This window comes from Triturus cristatus, chromosome 1_2 (assembly GCF_964204655.1).
Source record: "Triturus cristatus chromosome 1_2, aTriCri1.1, whole genome shotgun sequence".
NCBI lineage: Eukaryota > Metazoa > Chordata > Amphibia > Caudata > Salamandridae > Triturus > Triturus cristatus.
The window spans coordinates 1,147,929,480-1,147,950,124 of NC_140580.1; the positions used below are offsets into that span (position 1 = coordinate 1,147,929,480).

Consider the following 20,645-nt stretch of genomic DNA (forward strand, 5'->3'; position numbering starts at 1 on the left):
AAGGACACCCAAGGGCAAGCCGACAGTCACAGCTAGAGGGGGTTTAACTCGTGCTGCTTTACAGCTTTCCCTACAACCTCTTTCTTTATCCCCAGTCCTCCCCCTTCCTTGTCGCCCTGAGGCGGGTTTCCCCTAGGACCTCACTGCTCCATTGTTGTACTGCTCGTCGCACCGTTGTTCTGATCCTTCTTGCCGCCATGTTCTGTTAAGTATAAATATTAAAGATTTTCATGATTTTTATATTTCTAAAATGATTTGTTTCAGCAAATTAATATACATGACGTATAACGGTGTTGATGTTTTGTATACCTAGCTTTTTGTTTCAGTGATTTGGCAGTGCGCCTTCCTTCTGAAATGCATACGTCTTATTTTCTGACGTATGCTCCAGTACTATCCGTTATTTCTGTATCCCATGAAGACGCCATTTTGAATTCTGGTTGCTTCCACCTTGCCTAAGAAGGAGCACAAAGGATGAGGAGTCGGAGTTCACACAAGATGTGTGTGATTTACTAGGAAATGTCATCCTGTTTAAAATGTCAGTGTGTGCTCTGAAAAGAAAAGCTAGCCTGCTACAACAATGAAAAATGCATACTGTGTTTTTAAATGTGTGCCTCAAAGTTAAAGCAGAAAGACACTTCTGAGCAGTCCTGTGGATGGTGTGCACTCCTTTGAAAGGCAGACCATGTAATTTCAACTACAGGTAGTAACTTACAGCACTGCATTATTTACGTCTGAAGGAGTGTTTCAAATATATGTAAAACAATGTTGTTGTGTTTAAGCTGATCAGGCACCGCTGACCGTAAAATCCAGTTTCCAATATATTAGACAGTGCTAGTTTTTAATAAACAGCGGATAGCATTCTGGGACGTGTAGTTTCATTTTAGCATCATCTGTCTTGGATTAGAAATCCAGGCTCCAACGTCCTGGCCACATAAAACGCGTGTTCCTCTTTGTAAATAAATGATACAGTTTTAGCTGCAGGAGTCGCGTGGCAACTCTGCTTTTGCCTGAGCTCCCCTCGAGAATTCTCTCCCTCGCCCAAGGTCGAACTTGGGGATGATAAGTGTGTTTGACAGAAGGCCCCAGATTACCAATAACGCTGTACTCCAGGCCTGGGCTTTTCTGCGTTCTGGTGCGTTAGTTCCATGGACGTGAACGAGGACTACAAGTCCCAGAATGCATTTGGTTGCTGAACTACATGCTAGCGAGGAGAACAATGTCCCCGGTGCCATGGGGACATCGGGTAACATACTAAGGCGAGGCCTTGTCAGTCACGTGCTGTGAACACTGTGTGCGCTAGGACCGAGGGGATTGTAAGCGACCGCAAAAACTAAAGTGAGAAGCTGTTTCCATAGTTGCAAAAGTTGTGCTTAGGAATTGCGAACTCTTCAAAGAAAACAAGGAAGACGAATGCGCCTGCCATACTATGTACACAGCAGAAAAACCCAACAAGCCAGATGGACGTATGCAGCCTATGTGGTCATTGGGAAACTTTTTGCTGGACACTTTGTCACACATCTTGTCGCCATCACGGTGGACCCCGCAAACTCCTATGTCCTGGCCAAGAAAAGTTACAGCCTTGTGTAGCGCAACTGGTGTTCATGTAAAGCGCTCCGATACCCGATACCTTCGGGTGAAGTTTGCGCTGTAAAACCAAGGCAGCGTGACGAAGCTTCTGATAAGAAGCTTAGTTGCCATGACAATGGAAAGCTTGGAATAAAGATGGCGTCGGACTGTCCACTATCCATACATGCGCGCGCATGCTGTTAGGTTTGGACAGATGGCGAGAGCAGCCATCTTTGTCCATCCCTACGTGTGCATGCAAAGCCTTCCGAGAATCGATCGCCAAAGGCACTTGCATGGTGAGAGCAGCGCATGCGCTGCTATCGCGAGGTGAGGCCTAAAAATTGGGTCCTCTTTGGTAGGACTGCAAATGTTGAACAGGCTTTATTCATATTTAGCGAATTTAATCAGAGCGTTAACAAATCTGTCTATTGAAACATTGCAGTGATTAAGCAATTGCATTTGTAATTTACGAGAGAAACAAATGGCTATACCATTTTCAGAAGCACACACTAAGTATACAAGGACGAATGCTCAAAACAGAACAAAACACATTGCAATAACATGTTATTGAAGAGAAAACAAAACTGGTATGTTATGGGGTTGTGTTTTCATCGAGAAGTTCCTGAAGTATAGGAATCCATCTTTATGTGATCATGTTCGTCCAAGTAGGATATTGGTTCTGTTGGAGAAGAGAAGGACCTGGATATATAATTTTTCTAGATTCTCATTATGGTCCGATCAAGAAGACCGTTTTTATAACCAGCATCTTTCAGTGTGGGTCTTAATTCTCACAACTATTTATATTCACAGTCCCCCTTCCCCCCCACCCAAACTCTTAAGAAATTGGGCTTTAAGTCCTGTCGCTCCGGTCATGGACATATGTCCAACTCCGACACACGACGACTGTTGTGCTTTGGCCCGAACCCTGCACATCAATGTTGCTCCCGCCTGTGAGAGAGTTCACCTTTGCATTCACCACATCATGCAGTGTCATCTTCTGAGCCATTGTTAGTGGGCATTACTCCACCTGTGCCTTTCAATGACAGAGATACTCCTGATACCTACTCCAAACCTGGCTCCTTTTTTACTCCACCAACAATTTCTAAGAAGATGCAGACTCCTTTATCGTTCCCTGCCACAACAACCTTTCTGTACCACCCACAGTTCTGGTGCCAACCCATCACATATCCTGCAGACTACGATGATACTTTTAACAAATTGAGAGGTTCCCTCTGGTGCCTGTGTAGCCACTGTGGTTCCATCTGAGGCTCAGGAGGTAACATACATAGAAGTATCAAGGATATGCAGTTTGACGGCTGTCACTGTTTCTGACACAAGGCTGATTCAGCTCCGTAACATTTCAAGGTGGGGAATGCAACTGCCCACCCCCTATATTTAACATCTCTTCCACAGACATTATAGAAAGTTTTGGAGCTACTCCAAAGGGCTTGTCCTTTACTAGAGCCAACCCTCCCAGTCATTTCAACAGGCAAAGCTATTTCTCGGGCAGTACAGGGGCAGAGATAAAGCTAAAGACAGACCGGCCCAGCAGCGCTCCTCCTGACCCTATCCTGCAGCACTTGAAAGCCACTTTATTTCTCCCTTAACAGAGTACATGCAGCCAGTAGGAGGACCTATTTTGTCCTTTAGGTTGGCCTGAAAGGCTACCACGATGGAACAATTGGTCCTACAGATTATTAGAGAGGATATGCTCTACTTTTCCAACAGACCCCTCAGATTCTGCCCACTCAGTCTCCTATCAGGGAAACACTCCTGAAATCTTCAGCAGTAGTTGCCGATCTTTCTGAAGAAAAGAGCAGTGGAGTTGGCCTCGGAGTAGGAAGTTACTGTTCTCTGGACTTCCTGGTTCCCAAGAAAGACGTCTGTCTGTGTCCGATCTGTGAAGGTCTTGAACATTTAACTCTGCAGTGAAGAGTTCGAGGTGCTATACCTGACTCATGTACTTTTGGCTTAGGAAGCAGAAGACTGGATGGTGTCTCTTCACTTGCAGGATGTGTATTTTAACATAGCCCTGTAGTCACACAGGAGAATATATATTTTAATATAGCGATCCTGTAGTCGCACACAAGGTAGTTGCAGTTTGTTGTTGGCTCCACTTACTTTGTTGAAGGTCCTCCCATTTGGACTACCATCGCCACTCAGGTTCTTCACTAAAGTAATGGTGATTGCAGTGGTTGCAGCACATCTGTGCAGGTTGGTGATGTCATGGTTTCTGTAGCTGTATGATTGGTTGCTCAAGACGGAGTGTTGAACCACCTGAATGAAACCGCTTCCCGGCTGTTCCATCAATCTGCCCAAGTCGCACCTACTGCCCTCCCAGAACCTCCTGTTAATAAGGGGTGTGCTAGATACAATATCTTTTAACGTCTTCTCTTCTCCACAGTGGATCCTGGACATTTGGGAAATGTTTTGGAAGAGAGCTTTAGTTCCAGTCCTGACGGTTCTAAGCCTTCTAGATCTGCGGGCTTCCTACAACCGGTTGGTCATGCATACATGCTGCGACGTGAGAGCTCTCTAGTAGTGCCTCCGTCAGCAGTGGTTCCAACATGGGATGATTTAACTGACATCATCAGGATTCCCCCAGACACTGCTATGGATCTTATCTGGTGGTATGGAGGAGAATTGGACACAAAAGAAAATATTTTTTATCCTCTACTAGGAGTTTCCATGTTAGTGCTGGATGTTTCCCCCCTCAATTATGGTGTGCATCTGAAGGACCTTGAGATCAGAGGTTTATGGTCTCCAGAAGAGCAAAGCTTGCACATGAACATACTTGAGTTGTAGGTGATTCACCTAGAACTGAAAGCTTCCCTGCTTTCTCTTTGCTGTTGACCTGTCCAGATCTTGACAGACATAATTACCCCAGACTGTCCCAAGGAGGGTTTAACATGCAGATTGCCTGTCTTTCTCCTTGTGCACCCCTACCTTCATGTCCAGTTTGACATGGGGCAGCTGAGCTCCTTTCACCTGTCAGTGGAAGTGATTGATATTATCCTGTTGTCATACGGCTTCTGCTATCTCAGTAAAACTCGTATGATGAACGACATAAATATCAAAACTGCGCAGGACTGATTCAGTGCACACCAGCTGGATATGTTGGCCTAAGTCCTGCTTGTTCACAGTGCACCATCAGTACCTCTAACATGGCTAGGTAACAGGTAGAATGTGCAAACCTCAGATTATGACAACCCTGACTCCCCGAGGAATTCGTGGTAGCCGATCAAGAACCCTTTTGTTTGGTAACTCGTGCATACTCAGAGATTCACAAGAAATATACAACTTGGCTTTTCATTATTTATTGAAGCAATATTATTCTTGTGTAAAACACGTGCGCTGCAATTAATAGAAGGAACAAAGCAGAGTAATCAGCATCATGAGAATGGTAAAGAATATAAACAGTTAAACCATTGCACTGATACATAGATTATATTTTGTGCTCCTACCTAGTGCTGCCTGTTCCAGGATGCCTTGTGTGGGTGAATCTGCCTTTATGGTGACCTAACTCCCTCATTACCTGTGGATAAGTGTCATCAGGGAATTCATCTTGGTGGAGAGCTGGGCAGCATTGCTCGCAGGTGGACAGTAATCAGCTGGGCTGGAATTCCGTCAATGGGCGACCTCGACAGTGTCCGCAAAATGCTCCTCTAACAATGGGGTCATGTTTATGTAATAAACTTCACTCATGTAATCATGCCCAATACCCAGTCAAGCCGCTACTATGGAATCTTTTGTGATGGCTCTGCCACCAAGCAGACAATAACAGCAGCCACATTTTGAGCAGTGAACTTCGCACTAGAACAGAATGTTCAGTGCACTCTATAACATGCCTACGAAGAAGTTTAAATATAAGCAAAGCCATTTCAGAGAATATTATCATACATAGGCACACAAGCAAATTATGTGCTAAATGTCAACGGTAAAGAAAAGATGGCAAGTTAAAAGCACGTGCATGTAAAATGGTGGCGTTCCTATTTGGGCCTAATATGGCCACATGACACTGTCCGTTCATCCTCTCTTTGAAATTGCTTTACTCTGGACAGTGGCATCACTTCGTTGTTTGGTGTGCAAACAGGTCTTTGTATCCTGTAAAAGCACACCTTGCATGTGTTTTACACTTTTCTGTTTCTTTAGCCCAGCAAGGTTGCGTGGTTAAGGCTACATTGCAGCCCGTTCAGCTGTAATTTGTCTTCCGGTACAACCTTCTTTGTTCAGGTCCCCGATTGTTTTAAGCTTTCTGAATGGGCTGACTTGCATGTCCCCACCTTTTCCTTTTGTCATGCACCAATGGGACCTTAATTTGACTTTTCTGAAGGGGGCTCCGTTTGAACCTTACACAGCTGCCACTTGTGGCTGTTGATCTTCAAGACTGTGTTCTTGGTGGATATTACTTCAGCATGACGTGTCAGCAGGATGCAAGGCAATGTCTCAGACACAGAGGTTCTGAGAACTAAAGCAGCTCTCCTGCTCAGAGTGGTTACCCCATTTTATATGAAAATCTATTACACTTCTCACTTTTTTCCCTCTGCCCCTTCCCACCAAAAATTAGGAGAGGTTACGTCAATTGGACCCGTAAGGCAGTCCGTTTCGACATCCGCCAGACAGAGTTCTGGTCTGGTCAAAAAATATGAGTAAGGTGGTTTCCTCCAGAATGTTTTGAACTTTTGCATGGTTCATTCAAACATTTTGATTTAGTATGATAGATATCATTGCATCTCATGGCCAGTCACTTTCATTTGTGGTTGAGTTTTTATATATTTTATTACAAGTCAGTGCATCTATTTTTATATACAGAACCATGAAAAATGACAGAATACATATAAACCACATTTATGAGAAGGAAGTAATGATCCCTATTCTCTGTATACCAATGTTTTTGGATTAAGTTGATATAATTCGAAAAGTTATTAAGATACCTTCCATGGTGTTCAAGCAAGCCTGGACTGTATTGCAATATTTTATGCCCAATTCCTATAGTAGTGGTACTAACATTTCATGTTTGTTTTTTGTTTTTTTAAAGCTTCACAACAACAAATAATTCTCTTTGTTATAACTGCAGAAGTGGCATATAACATTTTGTCTTTGATACTGACATTGTCTCACTTCCCCATATCAAATAATCTGAAGCTCAGTTTGACAAATTTAAGTCGGAAATACCTTGTAATACATATGTCATGGTGAGGTCTAACCTTGTTATAGCTTAATTTGTTTTGTACTAAGACAGCATTTGACATTTAAAATACATATACATATTTTAAGATCAAGTTCACAAGATTTGTGAATTATGTATTTTCCTAGGAGACACTTAAAGGAATTGTCAGTTAGCACCCATGGTGGTATCAATTTTAGATCTTGTAGGATTCCATTTATTGTAGCATGCCAGGGACTGTTGTCAAGTTAGCACGGTTGGTCACATTTTTTGTGAAATATATTTGTAAAGGAATTTTCCCCTACTCACATCAGTTGAAACCAATTTCTTAACCAAACTTCATTTATGGCCTGAGGTTGACCAATTGAATTGAATTCTAGGCATTTTTAAGCTTGTCTTGTCGGTGGGGCAAAAAGATGGTTCTAAACAATTGGTTCATTTTGCCAGGAAGTACTTTCGACCCATAACTTAGAGAAGGTAAAAATATTGCCTTAGTAGCTTTGAGAAGTAGTGCTGTTGTAGGGCTATTAGGGTTCAATGTAGCTGCTTTGTTTTTCATGGATTACAAAGCAAGTGGCATTTTTCATGAAATTTGGCTCCTAGGTAGCATAGGTTTTTGGTGCTTGCAATAATCGCCTCACCTAACCACCGTGTATCCCCAGTTCTGTTTACCTCTGAATCTTACATCTTTAATTTGATAATATTTTATTTCTTCTTGCTATGCAGTATGAGCTCAGTTTGTTTAAAGTGTGCTGGTAAGATCGAACAGTGCTGTATCATCAGCAAACTGAATGATGGATACTGAATGTCTGCTTTGTTTAGGAGGAAAGCTTTTGGATTTATAATGCTTCTTCAGTGTCTGCCACACACAGGTTAAATGAAAGTGGGGCTAAGCACATCCTTGTTTTGTTGTTTTGATAAAGGCATGTGTCAAGGTTGTGTTATCTCCCCTTTTAAACTGGAGCCAATTGTTTGTGTGTAGGATCATGATGGCCTTTAGAAACCTTTCAGGAATCCCAAATAGAATAGTTTGCCTTTAGTAGATCTCTATTTATAGCGGTAAATCTTTTTTTAATTCTGTAAAGTAGACACATAGGTTGCCACCACTGCATATTGTTTTATGGTTTATAAGCGCTAATGCCTTAATGTTATTTATGGAGCCATTCGACAGAAAGCTTGTTTGAAATTAAGGAAATAAGGCATTTTCTGTTGTCCATTTCCTCAGGTTTTCTGATGATAGAGATGCAAAATACTTTGAGTCTGCATACAAAAGAATAATCGATCTGTAGTTAACAGGATCTTAATTGTTATATTCCTTTTATATTGGGCATAAATGCAAGCCGTGCCAAGAAGTTGTCGCATTAACTGTTAACCGCATCTCTCAAACAGATCTTGAAACGGTTCTAGCTAATAACTTGGTTGCACCTTAAAAGTTGTTCCTGGTAGCCCATTTGGCCCTTGGGCTGCCTCTTTCCTGCTTGTATTGATTGCTTGTAGTACTCGTCAAGAGGTTTCCCAGCAGTTTAAAGATAGACAATTTTTCCTGTTGGGTTTGTTAGTCAGAAGGTTGTTGGGTAACCTGGCCACCATAATTTCCTGGAGACTCTGAGATGTTAAATTTCCATTCCAAATTACTTTTGGGCTCATCAGACACATGTTATAATTTAACAAACCAACTCTATTGTGAGACTTTTACATTATTTGCCGATGGACTGCCTCTGCAACTGGTGATCTTGTTTACAGGGAACCAAACGTTTCTTGAACTCCGGGATAAACCGTTTTTGAAGAGATGACCACTGTCTTTTTTCTTCTGCACATGTGTGACCACCAGCCAGAGGTTGGGTCACATGACCTCCGCCCTCCCCACCACCACCTCTAGCTGCCACAACCTCCAAACCCCTTTAGTTTGCTCTTATAGCCACATGGACACCCAGTGGGAGGCAGAATCTGCCATCACCTGCCCCACTGGAAGTCAGTAACATCTGAAAAGTGGGTTTTACAAATCATCCAGAAGAGCTACTCCATCCCTTTCCTGGAAATTCCCCCACCCATGCCACCAGCTGGCGGAGGACCAGCTCTCCTTGTTCTGTCAAGAAATGTTGACTCTTTTGGCCAAATGAGCTGTCAAGACAATGCTGACATATGAAGTAGGTCATGGTTGCTTTTCCAGCTACTTTCTGGTGCCCAAAAAGGAATAACGCCTTTGTCCTTTTCTAGACCTGCGCCTTCTCAACTCCTTCCTGATAGAGGAAAAGTTCAAAATGCTCTCTTTATCTCAGGTACTGTCTGCCTGGTACCCTGCAGATTGGATGGTAGCATTGGGCTTACAGGACACATATTTCCATATCCCCGTCATGCCGGCCCACAGGCGCTACCTGTGGTCCACGGTGAACCAAGAGCAATTTCAGTTTGCCTGGCTCACATTCGGCCACACCGGTTTTATGTGGGAGTAAGGAATTCACATTTATTCTAACTGTGTTTTAAAATATGCCACTTACGCTTATTTTTATATTTAGAAAAGGCCAGTCACCATTTTTAGGTGGTAAAATATCCCCCACCCTTCAAAGAATTACTTATAGCAGTGTACATTCCATTCATATGACCCTTACATTGCTTGTCAAATATACTTAATGAGCACTTGTTCGCTTTAGAAATAATGTTCTTTTTCTCCCCTGCCTCTTAGAATCCGCCTAGTGATAACAAAGCACCAAACATGAATGTGAAGAACAAACGGAACCGCATCCTGGTGTGTGCCCCATCCAATTCAAGTATTGACGAGCTTATGAAGAAAATAATCCTGGGGTTCAAAGAGAAATGCAAGGACAAAAATCATGCTCAAGGTATGGGATCTTGTGAGATGCATCAGCACCAACTGCCTGCGCTCAGTATTCATTTATGCTTTTGGTTCACTTTAGATAACACCAAGGGTGGCTACGATGTGGTTGAGAGCCATTGCTAGGGAGATATTACATGAAGTAGAGAAAGAAAAGACTATTCCTTGTGCGGAGGCATTAGTTGTATTTGTGTGCTGTGGATAGGGTTGACCTTGGCGTTCAGGGTGGGGGAGCGGAAGGGAGTCACATGTGCAGCCTGGACTAGGGCAAGTGAGGGCAACCTAGTCGTAATCCGGTTAGTGTAACCCCCTGTCCTCTAGAAGAGGGTTATTTTAAGTTTCTATTCTCCCTTCATATTATGTTGGATTTATCAGTTGAGGAGGGTTTTTTTTCGAAATGGTGATTCTGTGGTCTCTGTAATTAATTCATAAACCTGTGCCATTGTTTGTGAAGTGTTGGGGTCTTTGTGCAAATGTTTGCTGCATGGTGTGTAATGATTAGGATTTTTTTTGTAAGTGTTTTGAATTATGTTTCCAGGAGACCTTGTGTGAAGCTTGGAGTTCCGAAGAGCATGATGTATCTGCTTTTATTTGGATTTGTTTTTACATGGTTCTGAAGGGCTTAAAGTTTCTTTTAGTACTTTCCCTTTTAGGTTTGACACCTACCAAACAGCTCAGTCGTCTGGTTGCAAAGGCAATATGGGGGTTGTGCTGACAGCTTACCTAGGAATGCATTCCTCCCATTGCTTAGCATTGGCTTTGTGTTTTGTTGCTCATATTTGCTTACTTTCGATTAGCTGACTTTCTTTGTTTTATCCTGTCCAGCATGTCTTAGTCCCTCCATTGGAGCACAGCCTGTTTACTGTTTCCCTGATTGATTTCATTTATTTGTCCAGCAGTGCTTGCTTTTCATGCGCTCTATTTTTCTTTTTCGTGAAGCACTCCATGAGTGCATGCGTTTTCCAGCTCTCTTCCTGGTGTGCTTCCCTGTACACCCCCAACGCTCCACATTGTTCTCTCCCCTGTATGCTTTTCTCACTCCTCACGCAGCTCTCCATGTTATCCTTTATTGCTCTGTCTTCTTCGTCCATCCAGTGCTATACGTTGATATATCTTGTCCTTCATTGTCCTTTCGCCTGTTATGCTCTTCCCCACCCAACCCCTCACATTGTCCTCTCACCTGTACCCTTCATTTCCCTGCCCTCTGTGTTGCTTCGTCTCCTGTCCACTCCACCATGCTTTCTTTTTTTTAAAGCACTTTTGACTCCAATATGTTTTATGTTTAAAACGTTTTTATTGAAACAAAAACAAACCATGGGGGAGGGGGATAGGAGGTCAGGATACATGGAATACAGTCAAAGAAAAAGGGTGCAACTCCAGAGGGTTGGCAATAGGTAGCGCAGTAAGTCAGGGGGAAAAACACAGTAGATGAAGGCTAGAAATACAAGCTATGGAACCCCGCCCGCGCATCCGACACCCCAAATCTAAGCAATGAAAGCCATCAGCAACTCAACAGAACACAATCCCCCCCCCATCCCCCATCCTCCCAGTAACGAAACCACCCCCCCCCCCCCGTCCTATGGTCCCGCACCAGAGTAATCCTCACCAGGAAGCCCCGCACCCCCCCCCCCCTCCCTGGGAGGTCCCCGCCTCACATGTAAACTAGTCCGCCGGGGTCACCGGCGGCGTCAGCCTGAGAAGCCTAAGATACCTCGGGCAGGTGAGCTCCCGGAATTCAGTGGACAGCAGCGCTAGAAAGGGTTGCCACAGCTCTTCAAATTGGTCTATCTCCCCCGCAACCGTAAGCGACAGCTTCTCCATCCCCAGCACATGCCAAAGCCTGTGCAACCAACCGGTGATGGAGGGGACGGTGGCTGTGCGCCAGTGGATTAGGATGTTCTGAACCGCAGACCCCAGCGCAATTGCGATCTGCCTACCCCTACGGGACTTCAGTGGGTACATTAGGTCATTGGGGAGGCCCAACAGGACATACGCCGGGAGTCGCGGCAGCTCTATCCCAAAGTGCTTATCCACCTCGTCCAGAACTTCCTTCCAGTAGGCGGTCAGCACTGGGCAATCCCAAAGAATGTGTGAAAGGGTACCTTCCTGCCCGCAGCTCCGCCAGCACCCCCTGTCAGTGTGCTTATGCATTTCATACAGTCTCTCCGGGGTGTAGTACCAGTATGTGGACACCTTAGTAAAGGTCTCCGTAAGGTCCGTGTGATATGCAGAGTGCCGCGCCCGATACGCAATTTTGTCCCATTCCTTGTGGCTGAGTGTCCTGCCCAATTCCCTGTGCCAGCGCTCCCTCCCCGGGTTGTAATAGTGAAACGGCGGGGGTTGTAGGTATTTGTACAGATCGGTAATTAGCTTAGCGTCGGAGGTCCGAGTAGCCAACCACCTCTCATACGGTGTAATCGGACGGGCGGCGGTGGCACGCACCTGGGGCTGGAGGGCCCAATGCCGAACCTGCATGTAGCGCAATCTGTCCAGCTCCGTCAGGCCGAACTCCTGGCGGAGCTGCTGAAAAGGAACCACTCCTTCCGGGCCATAGATCTGGAAGAGTGCCCTGCAGCCCGCCTGCACCCAGTGGGAGAAAACCCCCGGCTCCATCCCTGGGGAGAAGTCCGGGTTGCCCACAATGGGCATGAGCGGCGAAGGGAAGGTGGTAAGGCCCCGGGCCTCACAGACTGCGTCCCACACACGCAGGGGGACCCGCGTAACAAAGGAAGCGTAAAGATTAGGGGGGCGATGCGCGCGGCGCAGGAATGGAACCTCTTGTAAGGTGCGGCCCGCCACTGCCTGGTCTTGGAAGAGCCAATGTTTGTCGGACTCCCACCTGCTCCACTCCACCAGATAGCGTAGCTGTGCCGCCTGAAAGTACTTACGGAGGTCTGGAATACCGAGACCCCCCGCCTCCGGAGCAAGCGTGGAGAGGACCCTCTTCATGCGTGGCCTGCGGCCCTGCCAGACAAAGCGGGAGATGTCATCCTGCATTTGTCGTATCCAGCCCACCGGGGGCTGGAGCGGGAGGGCCCGGAAAAGATATAGTATCTGGGGCAACACCGTCATCTTGACCGCCGCGATTCGCCCCAGCCAGGACAGCAGGCCTTTGTTCCAGCGGCCAAGCTCATCCTTGATCTTCCTGCTGAGGGAGGCATAATTGGCCGTAACCATCTCCGGTAATGTAGGCGCCAGTAGGATCCCCAGGTACGGCACCGTGGACGAGGACCACTGCATGGGGAAGAGCCGCTGAAGATCCCTCCTGGTATCCGCAGCCAGGGACACGTCTAACGCCATCGACTTGCTCATATTCATTTTGAAGCCGGCCACCCCCGCAAAGGCGTCCAGCTCCCGGAGGCAAGCAGGCAGCGACCTCCTAGGGTCGTCCAAGGTCAACAGGACATCATCCGCGTAGAGACTGACGGTGTGGACGTACTGGCCCATCCGGACCCCGACAGCATCCGGATTATTACGAATCCTCTGAGCAAACGGCTCCATGTAGAGGGCAAACAAGAGCGGCGAAAGAGGGCAGCCCTGCCGCGTGCCGCGCTCGATGGCAAAGCCACCGGAGCTACACCCATTGACCCGCACCGACGCTGAAGGATGCTTATAGCAGTTAAATACCATGGTGCGGAACTTATCGCCGATTCCCAATTTCTTGAGGAGCAGCTCAAGATACGGCCAGTGGACTCTGTCAAAGGCCTTCTCCGCATCGACGGACAGCAACATCCGCTCCCCCGAGATCCTTGAGGCCTTCTCCAGAACATGCGTCACCCGCTTGGTGTTGTCAACCGTCTGTCTGCCAGGCACAAAACCAGCCTGGTCCGCCTCCACCAGACCGGGGAGGTGTGGACTCAGCCTGGACGCGAGAATCCCCGTGTACAACTTTAGGTCGACATTTAAAAGCGAGATGGGTCGGTACGAGCCGCAGAGGGCCCGGTCCTTCCCAGGTTTCGGGATTACCGCGACCGTCGCCCTCAGGAGATCCGGAGGGATGGCTCCCGGTTCGGAGAAAGAGTTAAATAGCCGAGTAAGGACAGGGGCCACAACCGTGCAAAAAGTCTTGTAAAATAGCGACGTGTACCCGTCCGGGCCCGGGGCCTTGCCATGTTTCAGCCGCGCGATAGCGGAAATCACTTCCTCAACATGGATGTCCCGCTCCAGGTGGTCCGCCTGAGCCGGATCCAGTACCGGGAGGGTCACCGACTCCAAATAGCCGTCGGCATCCCGTGGCGAGGAGGGCTCCTCAGCATACAGCGCCTCGTAGAAGCCGCGGAAAGATTCCGCTACCTCCGCGTCCCCGGAGACAACCCCCCCGTCCGTGCCCACCAATTCTTTCACAACGCTACGCTGTTGCGCGACCCGGAGCCGGTGTGCTAGGAGCTTGCCACATCTGTCCCCCCCAGTGTAGTAGGCATGTTCCAAGCGTAGGGCGGCATACTCCGCCCTGTCAAGATCCAGAGCCGACAGGAGCTTCCTCGCTGCCTTCAACTGCCTCCACACCCTCGGCGCCCCCGTGCGGCGGTGGACCTGCTCAAGCTCCCGGACCTGAGCTGTCAGCTCATCCCTCTTCCGTTGCCGCTCCTTATTTTCAGCTGCAGAGATAGAGATAAATTCCCCCCGGAGGACTGCCTTCAATGCCGCCCACTGTGTCGCCTGCGAGGTGTCAGTGTTGCTATTGTGGGTGAGATAGTCCCGTATGACCTCCCCGATGCGTTGCACCACCGACTTCTTGTGTAGAAGGGTATCCCGGAGGCGCCACACCCCCCGAGAGGGGGAGGCCGCCGGCCACTGGAAAACGCCGGTGACTGGGGAGTGGTCAGACAGGGTCAGGACCCCGATGTCCGCCGCCGTGGCAGCGGCACGCATAGGGCCACTCACCAGGAGGTAGTCCAGCCGTGAGTAGGTTCGGTGTGCGTGCGAGAAATAAGAGTAGTCCCTATCCGTGGGGTGCATGGAGCGCCAGAGGTCGTGAAAGTCCATTTCCGCAATCCGGGCCCTCCCAGCCTGGGACAGTTCCCCCGTCTGCGGGAAGCGCTGCGCCGATCTGTCCATCACAGAATCGAAGACAATGTTAAGGTCCCCCCCCAAGATAATGTGGCGGTCGGGGGAAGCAGTGACATCCACCAGCGCGGAGTCTAGGAAGCGCTCTTGGTGATCGTTTGGGCTATAAACGGAGCCGACCGTAAATGCTATGCCTCCCAGGCGCATGCGATACGCAAGGAGCCTCCCCTTCTGTTCAGCACACTTATGCAAAACCTCCCCCCGAAAGGAGCTCGCTAGGAGAATGGCTACCCCCGCCGTCTTGTTCGCTGCCGAGGAAAAGAACTGGGTAGGGAACCTGGCAGAACGCATCCTATGGCAATCTCGGGGCAATAAGTGTGTCTCCTGCAAAAGGCAAATGTCCGCCTGCGTCCCCTCCAGCAACGATAGGATCGCTCTGCGCTTCACCGGGTTATTCAGACCCTGAACATTAAGGGTCACTACCTTTAGGCCCGGCATTCCTCGCGGGGATCGGGAGCGCCATGCAATGGGCAGGGAATCAGCGGGTGGGGCCGCCGCGCAGGACAAGCCAAAACAAAGCGGGCATAGACAACATTGGACGGGACCTTCCCAACCCCAAAACAACCCCCTCCCCCACCCCAAACACACCCCTGGCAACTAGCCACCCACAAACTCAAACACCCCATTGTCTCAGTCAAGCCCCAAGACGGGCAAGTCCGTAGAAAAGAACGAAGTGGACGTCCAGCCACTCACCTCCATCCGCTCCCCCCCCACCCCCCCGCCCCGTACCAAGCATGTAACGAAGCTAAAGACATCTCCCCCCGGAGTGTGTGTTAGGCCGTCAAGGCCACGCCAGAGGAGCCGGTCGAGTCCCCGGCCGCCGCCCTCAGAGCGTCGGCCATGTCCGCCCTGATGGTAGGGGAGTCCGGACGCCCCACGCTGGCCGCTGAGCGCCGCCTCGTTGACCTCCGCCAGTTCCGTCTCTCCGAGGACCTCCACGACGGCGTAGCTCCTTCTTCCTCTGCCGCCGTGAGCCCCAGGACACCACAAATGTCTTGCAAGGAGCGTAGCTGGTGTAACACCCCATTCCACCGAAAAATCAGGCGGAAGGGGTGACCCCAAGAGTACTGCGTCTCGTGTTCGCGCAAAAAGTCAGTGGCAATCCTAAAGGACCTGCGTTTCTGCAGCGTGATGGCGGAGAGGTCCTGGTAAAGCGCCACCGGCCGATCCCGGAAAGTCAGGGGCTGTTTCCTGCGGGCCTCAGCCATGATGCGCTCCTTCAGTGGAAAGTCGGGCAGGAAGGCCAGAATGTCCGGTGGAGGTGCCGATGACTGGCGCTGCCGGCCGACCCTATGCGCCCTATCAATGCTGATGGGAAAGTCCGCAGCTTCCCCCAGGATCTCTCGGAACAGGGCCTGCAGGTAGCCCCTCAGATCGGACCCCTCATCCGCAGTCGGCACACCACGCACTCGGATGTTGTTCCTCCGAGATCTGTTCTCAAGGTCCTCAGAGTGGGCCTGGAGCTCCACACACTGCTCCCGGAGGCGGAGAACGTCCTGCTGTAGGTGGACTATCTCCTCCGCTCGATGTTGGCCCTCCGTCTCCACCGCTTCAACACGTTCGCCAAGGCCCTCCACCTCCCTGCGCACTTCTCGGACCTCACTGGCCACCTCCCGCTTCAGTGTCTGGAAGTCCTCCCTGAGGGAGCTAAACAGTTCCTCCATAAAGGCCCTCGTGACGGGTGGCTCCCCCCCAGTCACATCCGCCGGAGCCCGGGAGGACCCCGGTGAGGGCTGCGTCCTGTCCCGCAATTGCTGGGCCCTGCCAAGCATGTCCGGCAGGGTACGGTCCCCTTTCTTCGGGCCGCCTCTTCCAGACATCGCTAGCTCCGCAGTCGAACACAGATCCAGGCGCCCCAGGGGCTCTCAGTCGCCGGCAAGCACTCGACGTGGGTATCCCCCACGAGCGAAGTCGCTGCGTCACAGGTGACAAAATGGCGGCCCAGTCCGGTCACCGTCAGACGCGGGAGCCCGTGCGAGACAACCAAGGGGGCCGCAGTGGGGGGGTCTCATCAGCACATCCCTCCGAGAGTCAGCCCAGCAGCAGCGGGGGTCACTTGCATCCAGCAGCCAGGACTCCGGCGAAGGCTGCCACCACTGCTCCTTCGGGGACAAAATGGCGGCAGGGCGGAGCAGGCCAAAATGACCAGGCCCGACGACACCACCGGAGCCCCTGAAGCACCCCACAGTCAAATAAGTTCCACCACCGGCCCCAGTCCGTCACGCATAGGGCCCAGCTGGTCCAACCCCGTCAGGGAGTCCGCTGTACCTCGGCTAGGGGTTAGGGGCCCCCGCAGTGCGGGGCGTCGCCGTCACAAGTCCGAGTGCCGGGGCGCCCGTCTCAAGCCCTCCGCCCCGTCGGGTCCTCTCCCGCAAGGCTCCTTCGATCTCCGTCGAGCGGCGGGCCAGATCCCCTCCAAATCGCAACTTTCAGCACCAGGCCCAACCGAGGCGTCCGGACAGCACTCCAATGCGCTCCGCCCCTCGGGCTCGCCGTCGTCTCTTGAACTCGATCGAACTTTTGGGGGGGTTCCCCCGGGGCGATCCGAACCAAAACAGCACCAATATGCACCCCTGATGCTCCGCCACTCTCCTCTCCCGCGCTGAGCCTCAGCAGGGGGAGAAAAGCGTAAGAAAAGGGCTCAAGCTTGGCCGGGCCGGAGGAGCTACGGGAGGAAGCGTCCGCTCACCCCGCCATCTTGGCCACGCCCCTCCAATATGTTTTAAATCGCTTTTGGAGCTTTCTAATTGCAAATGCATCTCTAATTCATCAAAAAGAAAATGCTCACCTCATTTTGTAGGTTGGCGTGCAACTACAAATTTACACTGTGGTGTCAGTTCTTTTTTTTTTTTTTTTTTTTTTTACTTTACTGACCATTCCATGTGGGATTGGTAAATAATCATTTTGTAGATGCATGCAAGTGTGTTGGTGCACTCCTACAAATCAAAAGACGAACAATTGATGGACGGAATGCAGAACAAATCAAAACATTCACCCCCAGTCAAGAGATTTGGGTTAAATCCATCATTCTTTTGCTCACCATGCCAGCCCAATTTAGACCTGGCCATATGCAAATCAGTCTTGGCCCTGTGCCTCATGGGAACAGTCCAGCCCGAACTGCCAAGTCAGGTCCTCCCTGAACCGGAAACAAGCATCCTAGGACAGGTTTCGGGGTTTCACCCCTCTTCAGCAAGGATAGCTTGATTCCAGCAGCACAGTGAGCCCAGGACCCAAGTCTGGGCATACCTGGCGCACTTACGGCGAGAAGGCAAAAGACAAACAATTGATGGACGGAATGAAGAACAAGGATGCTTGTTTCCAGTCCAGGGAGGACCTGGCTTGGCAGTTCGGGCTGGACTGTTCCCATGAGGTAATTTTGCTGTATCTACTCACTTGGCCAAATCTGGTTTGAAGTATACGTCCATAAAAGTGCATTTGGCAGCCATCACGGTATATGGAAAATCACCTAACCAGCCTTCTTTCTTTCAACTTCAGGTGGTCAAGGACTTCCTACAGGGGTTGAAGAAGGTTTATCCTCCTGTCCGACCTCCTTCTCCGCCTTGGGAGTTGAATCTAGTGTTGTGCAAATTGATGGGTCCTCCCTTCGAACCCATTCATAAGGCCACATTACAACACCTTACATGGAAAGTAGCTTTTCTAGTGGCTATTACATCAGCACACAGAGTAAGTGAAATCCAAGCACTCTGCTCTAAGGAACCGTACCTTGTTTTCCATCATAGTAGGGTGGTTATGCAAACTCACCCTCCCTTCCTACCCAAAGTAGTATCTGATTTCCATGTAAATCAGACAATTTCTCTCCCCGCTTTCTTTCCCAATCCTGCTACACCAGCAGAAAGGTCTCTTCATTCGTTAGACCTCAAGAGGGTTCTCAAATTTTATTTGAAGGGAACAAAATCCATTAGAAAAACTGATCAATTGTTTGTAAACTATGGCTCTGTCAGAACAGACGTACAGCTTCTAAAAGATCCATTTCACGATGGAAAGTGTCTTGTATAAAAATGGCCTACCAAATAGCGAACAAGCCTCTGTTAGCCTCCTCTAAAGCTCAATATACTAGGGGCAAAGCTGCTACAGTTGCCTTCTTACACAATGTACCGATGGCCGAGATTTGCAAGGCCGCAACTTGGAAATCGGTCTATACCTTTACCAGGCATTACTGACTCCATAGCAGATACCCAAGTAGGCCAGGCCTCCTTGAGGAATCTGTTCCAATGTTAGCTTCATTGGAGTCTTTATATGCTTTATGGGTATTATGTATCTTGATTGTACTCTGGTTACTTGCCAGCAGGATCAGGGGATGGGTTTGCTATTCTATTCATGTGCTTATGACTATTGACGAGGATCCCCTGGAAGAGAAGGATAAGTTACTTACCTGTAAACCTAGTTGTCTTCCAGGGGTATCCTCATCAAAGTAATAAGCAACCCACCCGTCTCCCCGGGCAAGTGAGCAAGATGCATGTTTTTTTCTTTGTGCTATGGTCTGCGGGTCTCCACAAAGAACAACTGACCTAACTGTCACCTCTGAGGCATGATGGGAAGCTAGGGGTCATGGCTGCCTTAAAGCCACAGTGTCAGTTTATCTGTGTGTTTCTGTGGGTTAGCTTTCCAGATTTCTACACTGAGGTTTTCTGCAATGCAGCCTATGTGCTGACAATGTTTTTCATTCTTCCTTGCAAGGTTATGATTTCTGCTGTATATTAAAGCAGTTTTCAAATGTATTTTCTTTCTCCCTGCTTTATTGAAATGTATTTATATACAAGATTCAGGAGAATTTCTTACAACATTATTCAGCATTGCTATGGAAGGCTGCATTGTGTGTGTATGTATGTATATATATATAATATATTATTATAATATATTTTTATAATATATATATATATTATATATATATGAATATATATATATATATATATATATATATATATATATATATATATATATATATATATATATATTCACTTAAAAAACCTCAGGTTTCACACGTTATCGTTAGGTGGACATTTCACTCGTAAAAAACCAATGAAATTCCCCCGTTATAGTTAGTTGAGATAACTATAACTTGCGCGCCCGCAATCCTCTGCTCATGACGTCACATATTACATCACTCATGACATGATCAGTGGCATCACTCATGACATCATCCTTGTGATAGAGTGGCGGTCGCGCGAGTTATAGTTATCTCAACTAACTACAACGGGGGAATTTCATTGTTTTTTTACGAGTGAAATGTCCACCTAAATATAACGTGTGAAACCTATGGTTTTTTAAGTGAATTTGCAAGGTTTTTTAAATGCTAATTCCTAACTATAACGTGTGTGAAACCTACGTTTTTTTCAGTGAATTTGTACGGTTTTTTAAATGCTAAGTTATGTATTTATTATTTTATTTTTTATTTATTTATTTTACAATAAACTAGTTGCTGTTATGTGGAATAATTCCTCGCTAATATTGGCGTTTTTATGGGGGAGATGCTATACGCTAAGCTCTGTTTTGAAATAAGCTTTATTTGATCCTCGCAGTTGGCATGGAATCGAATCAATTACTTTGACGCCACCGGGGCCCATCCATTCAAAATTAATCCTTAAGGTACTGACCTTTTATGTAGTATGATCATTAATTAAATTCCTGTGATTTATCATGTACATTTACCTTAAGTATGATTTCCCCCTCCTTCATAAGATTACGCTGGATTAGCATATCCATCCTGTCGGATTCACTAGAGGAACCACGGACCCCAGTTCTTACCTTTAAATGACGGGTGAGACAATTTAAATACACATACAGTTCCAATTACGTCCTAAGTTTTTAACTCTTGAGTGCAACGACCTGACCTATGGTCCCCCACTTATTTCAGGTTGCCCCGCCCTGTCCTGATGAAGATCCGCAAGGCCGAGGAATTAATCGCCCTCATGGCTACAAGTCGGATCGAAACGTCGACGCCCATTTAATCAAGCCTGGACCCTGAGCCTTATCCCCACGTGCCATCCTAGA

General features: G+C 48.2%; 1 protein-coding gene across 2 annotated transcripts in view; it reads left to right on the forward strand.

Moving 5' to 3' along the window:
• Positions 1–20,645, forward strand: part of SETX (senataxin) — a 674,415-nt gene that overhangs the window by 506,625 nt on the left and 147,145 nt on the right. For both annotated transcript variants that reach the window (XM_085613922.1, XM_085613923.1), the window contains exon 14: positions 9,417–9,573. In XM_085613922.1, coding sequence (XP_085470048.1) covers positions 9,417–9,573 — 157 coding nt within the window. The remainder of the gene's footprint in view (positions 1–9,416; positions 9,574–20,645) is intronic.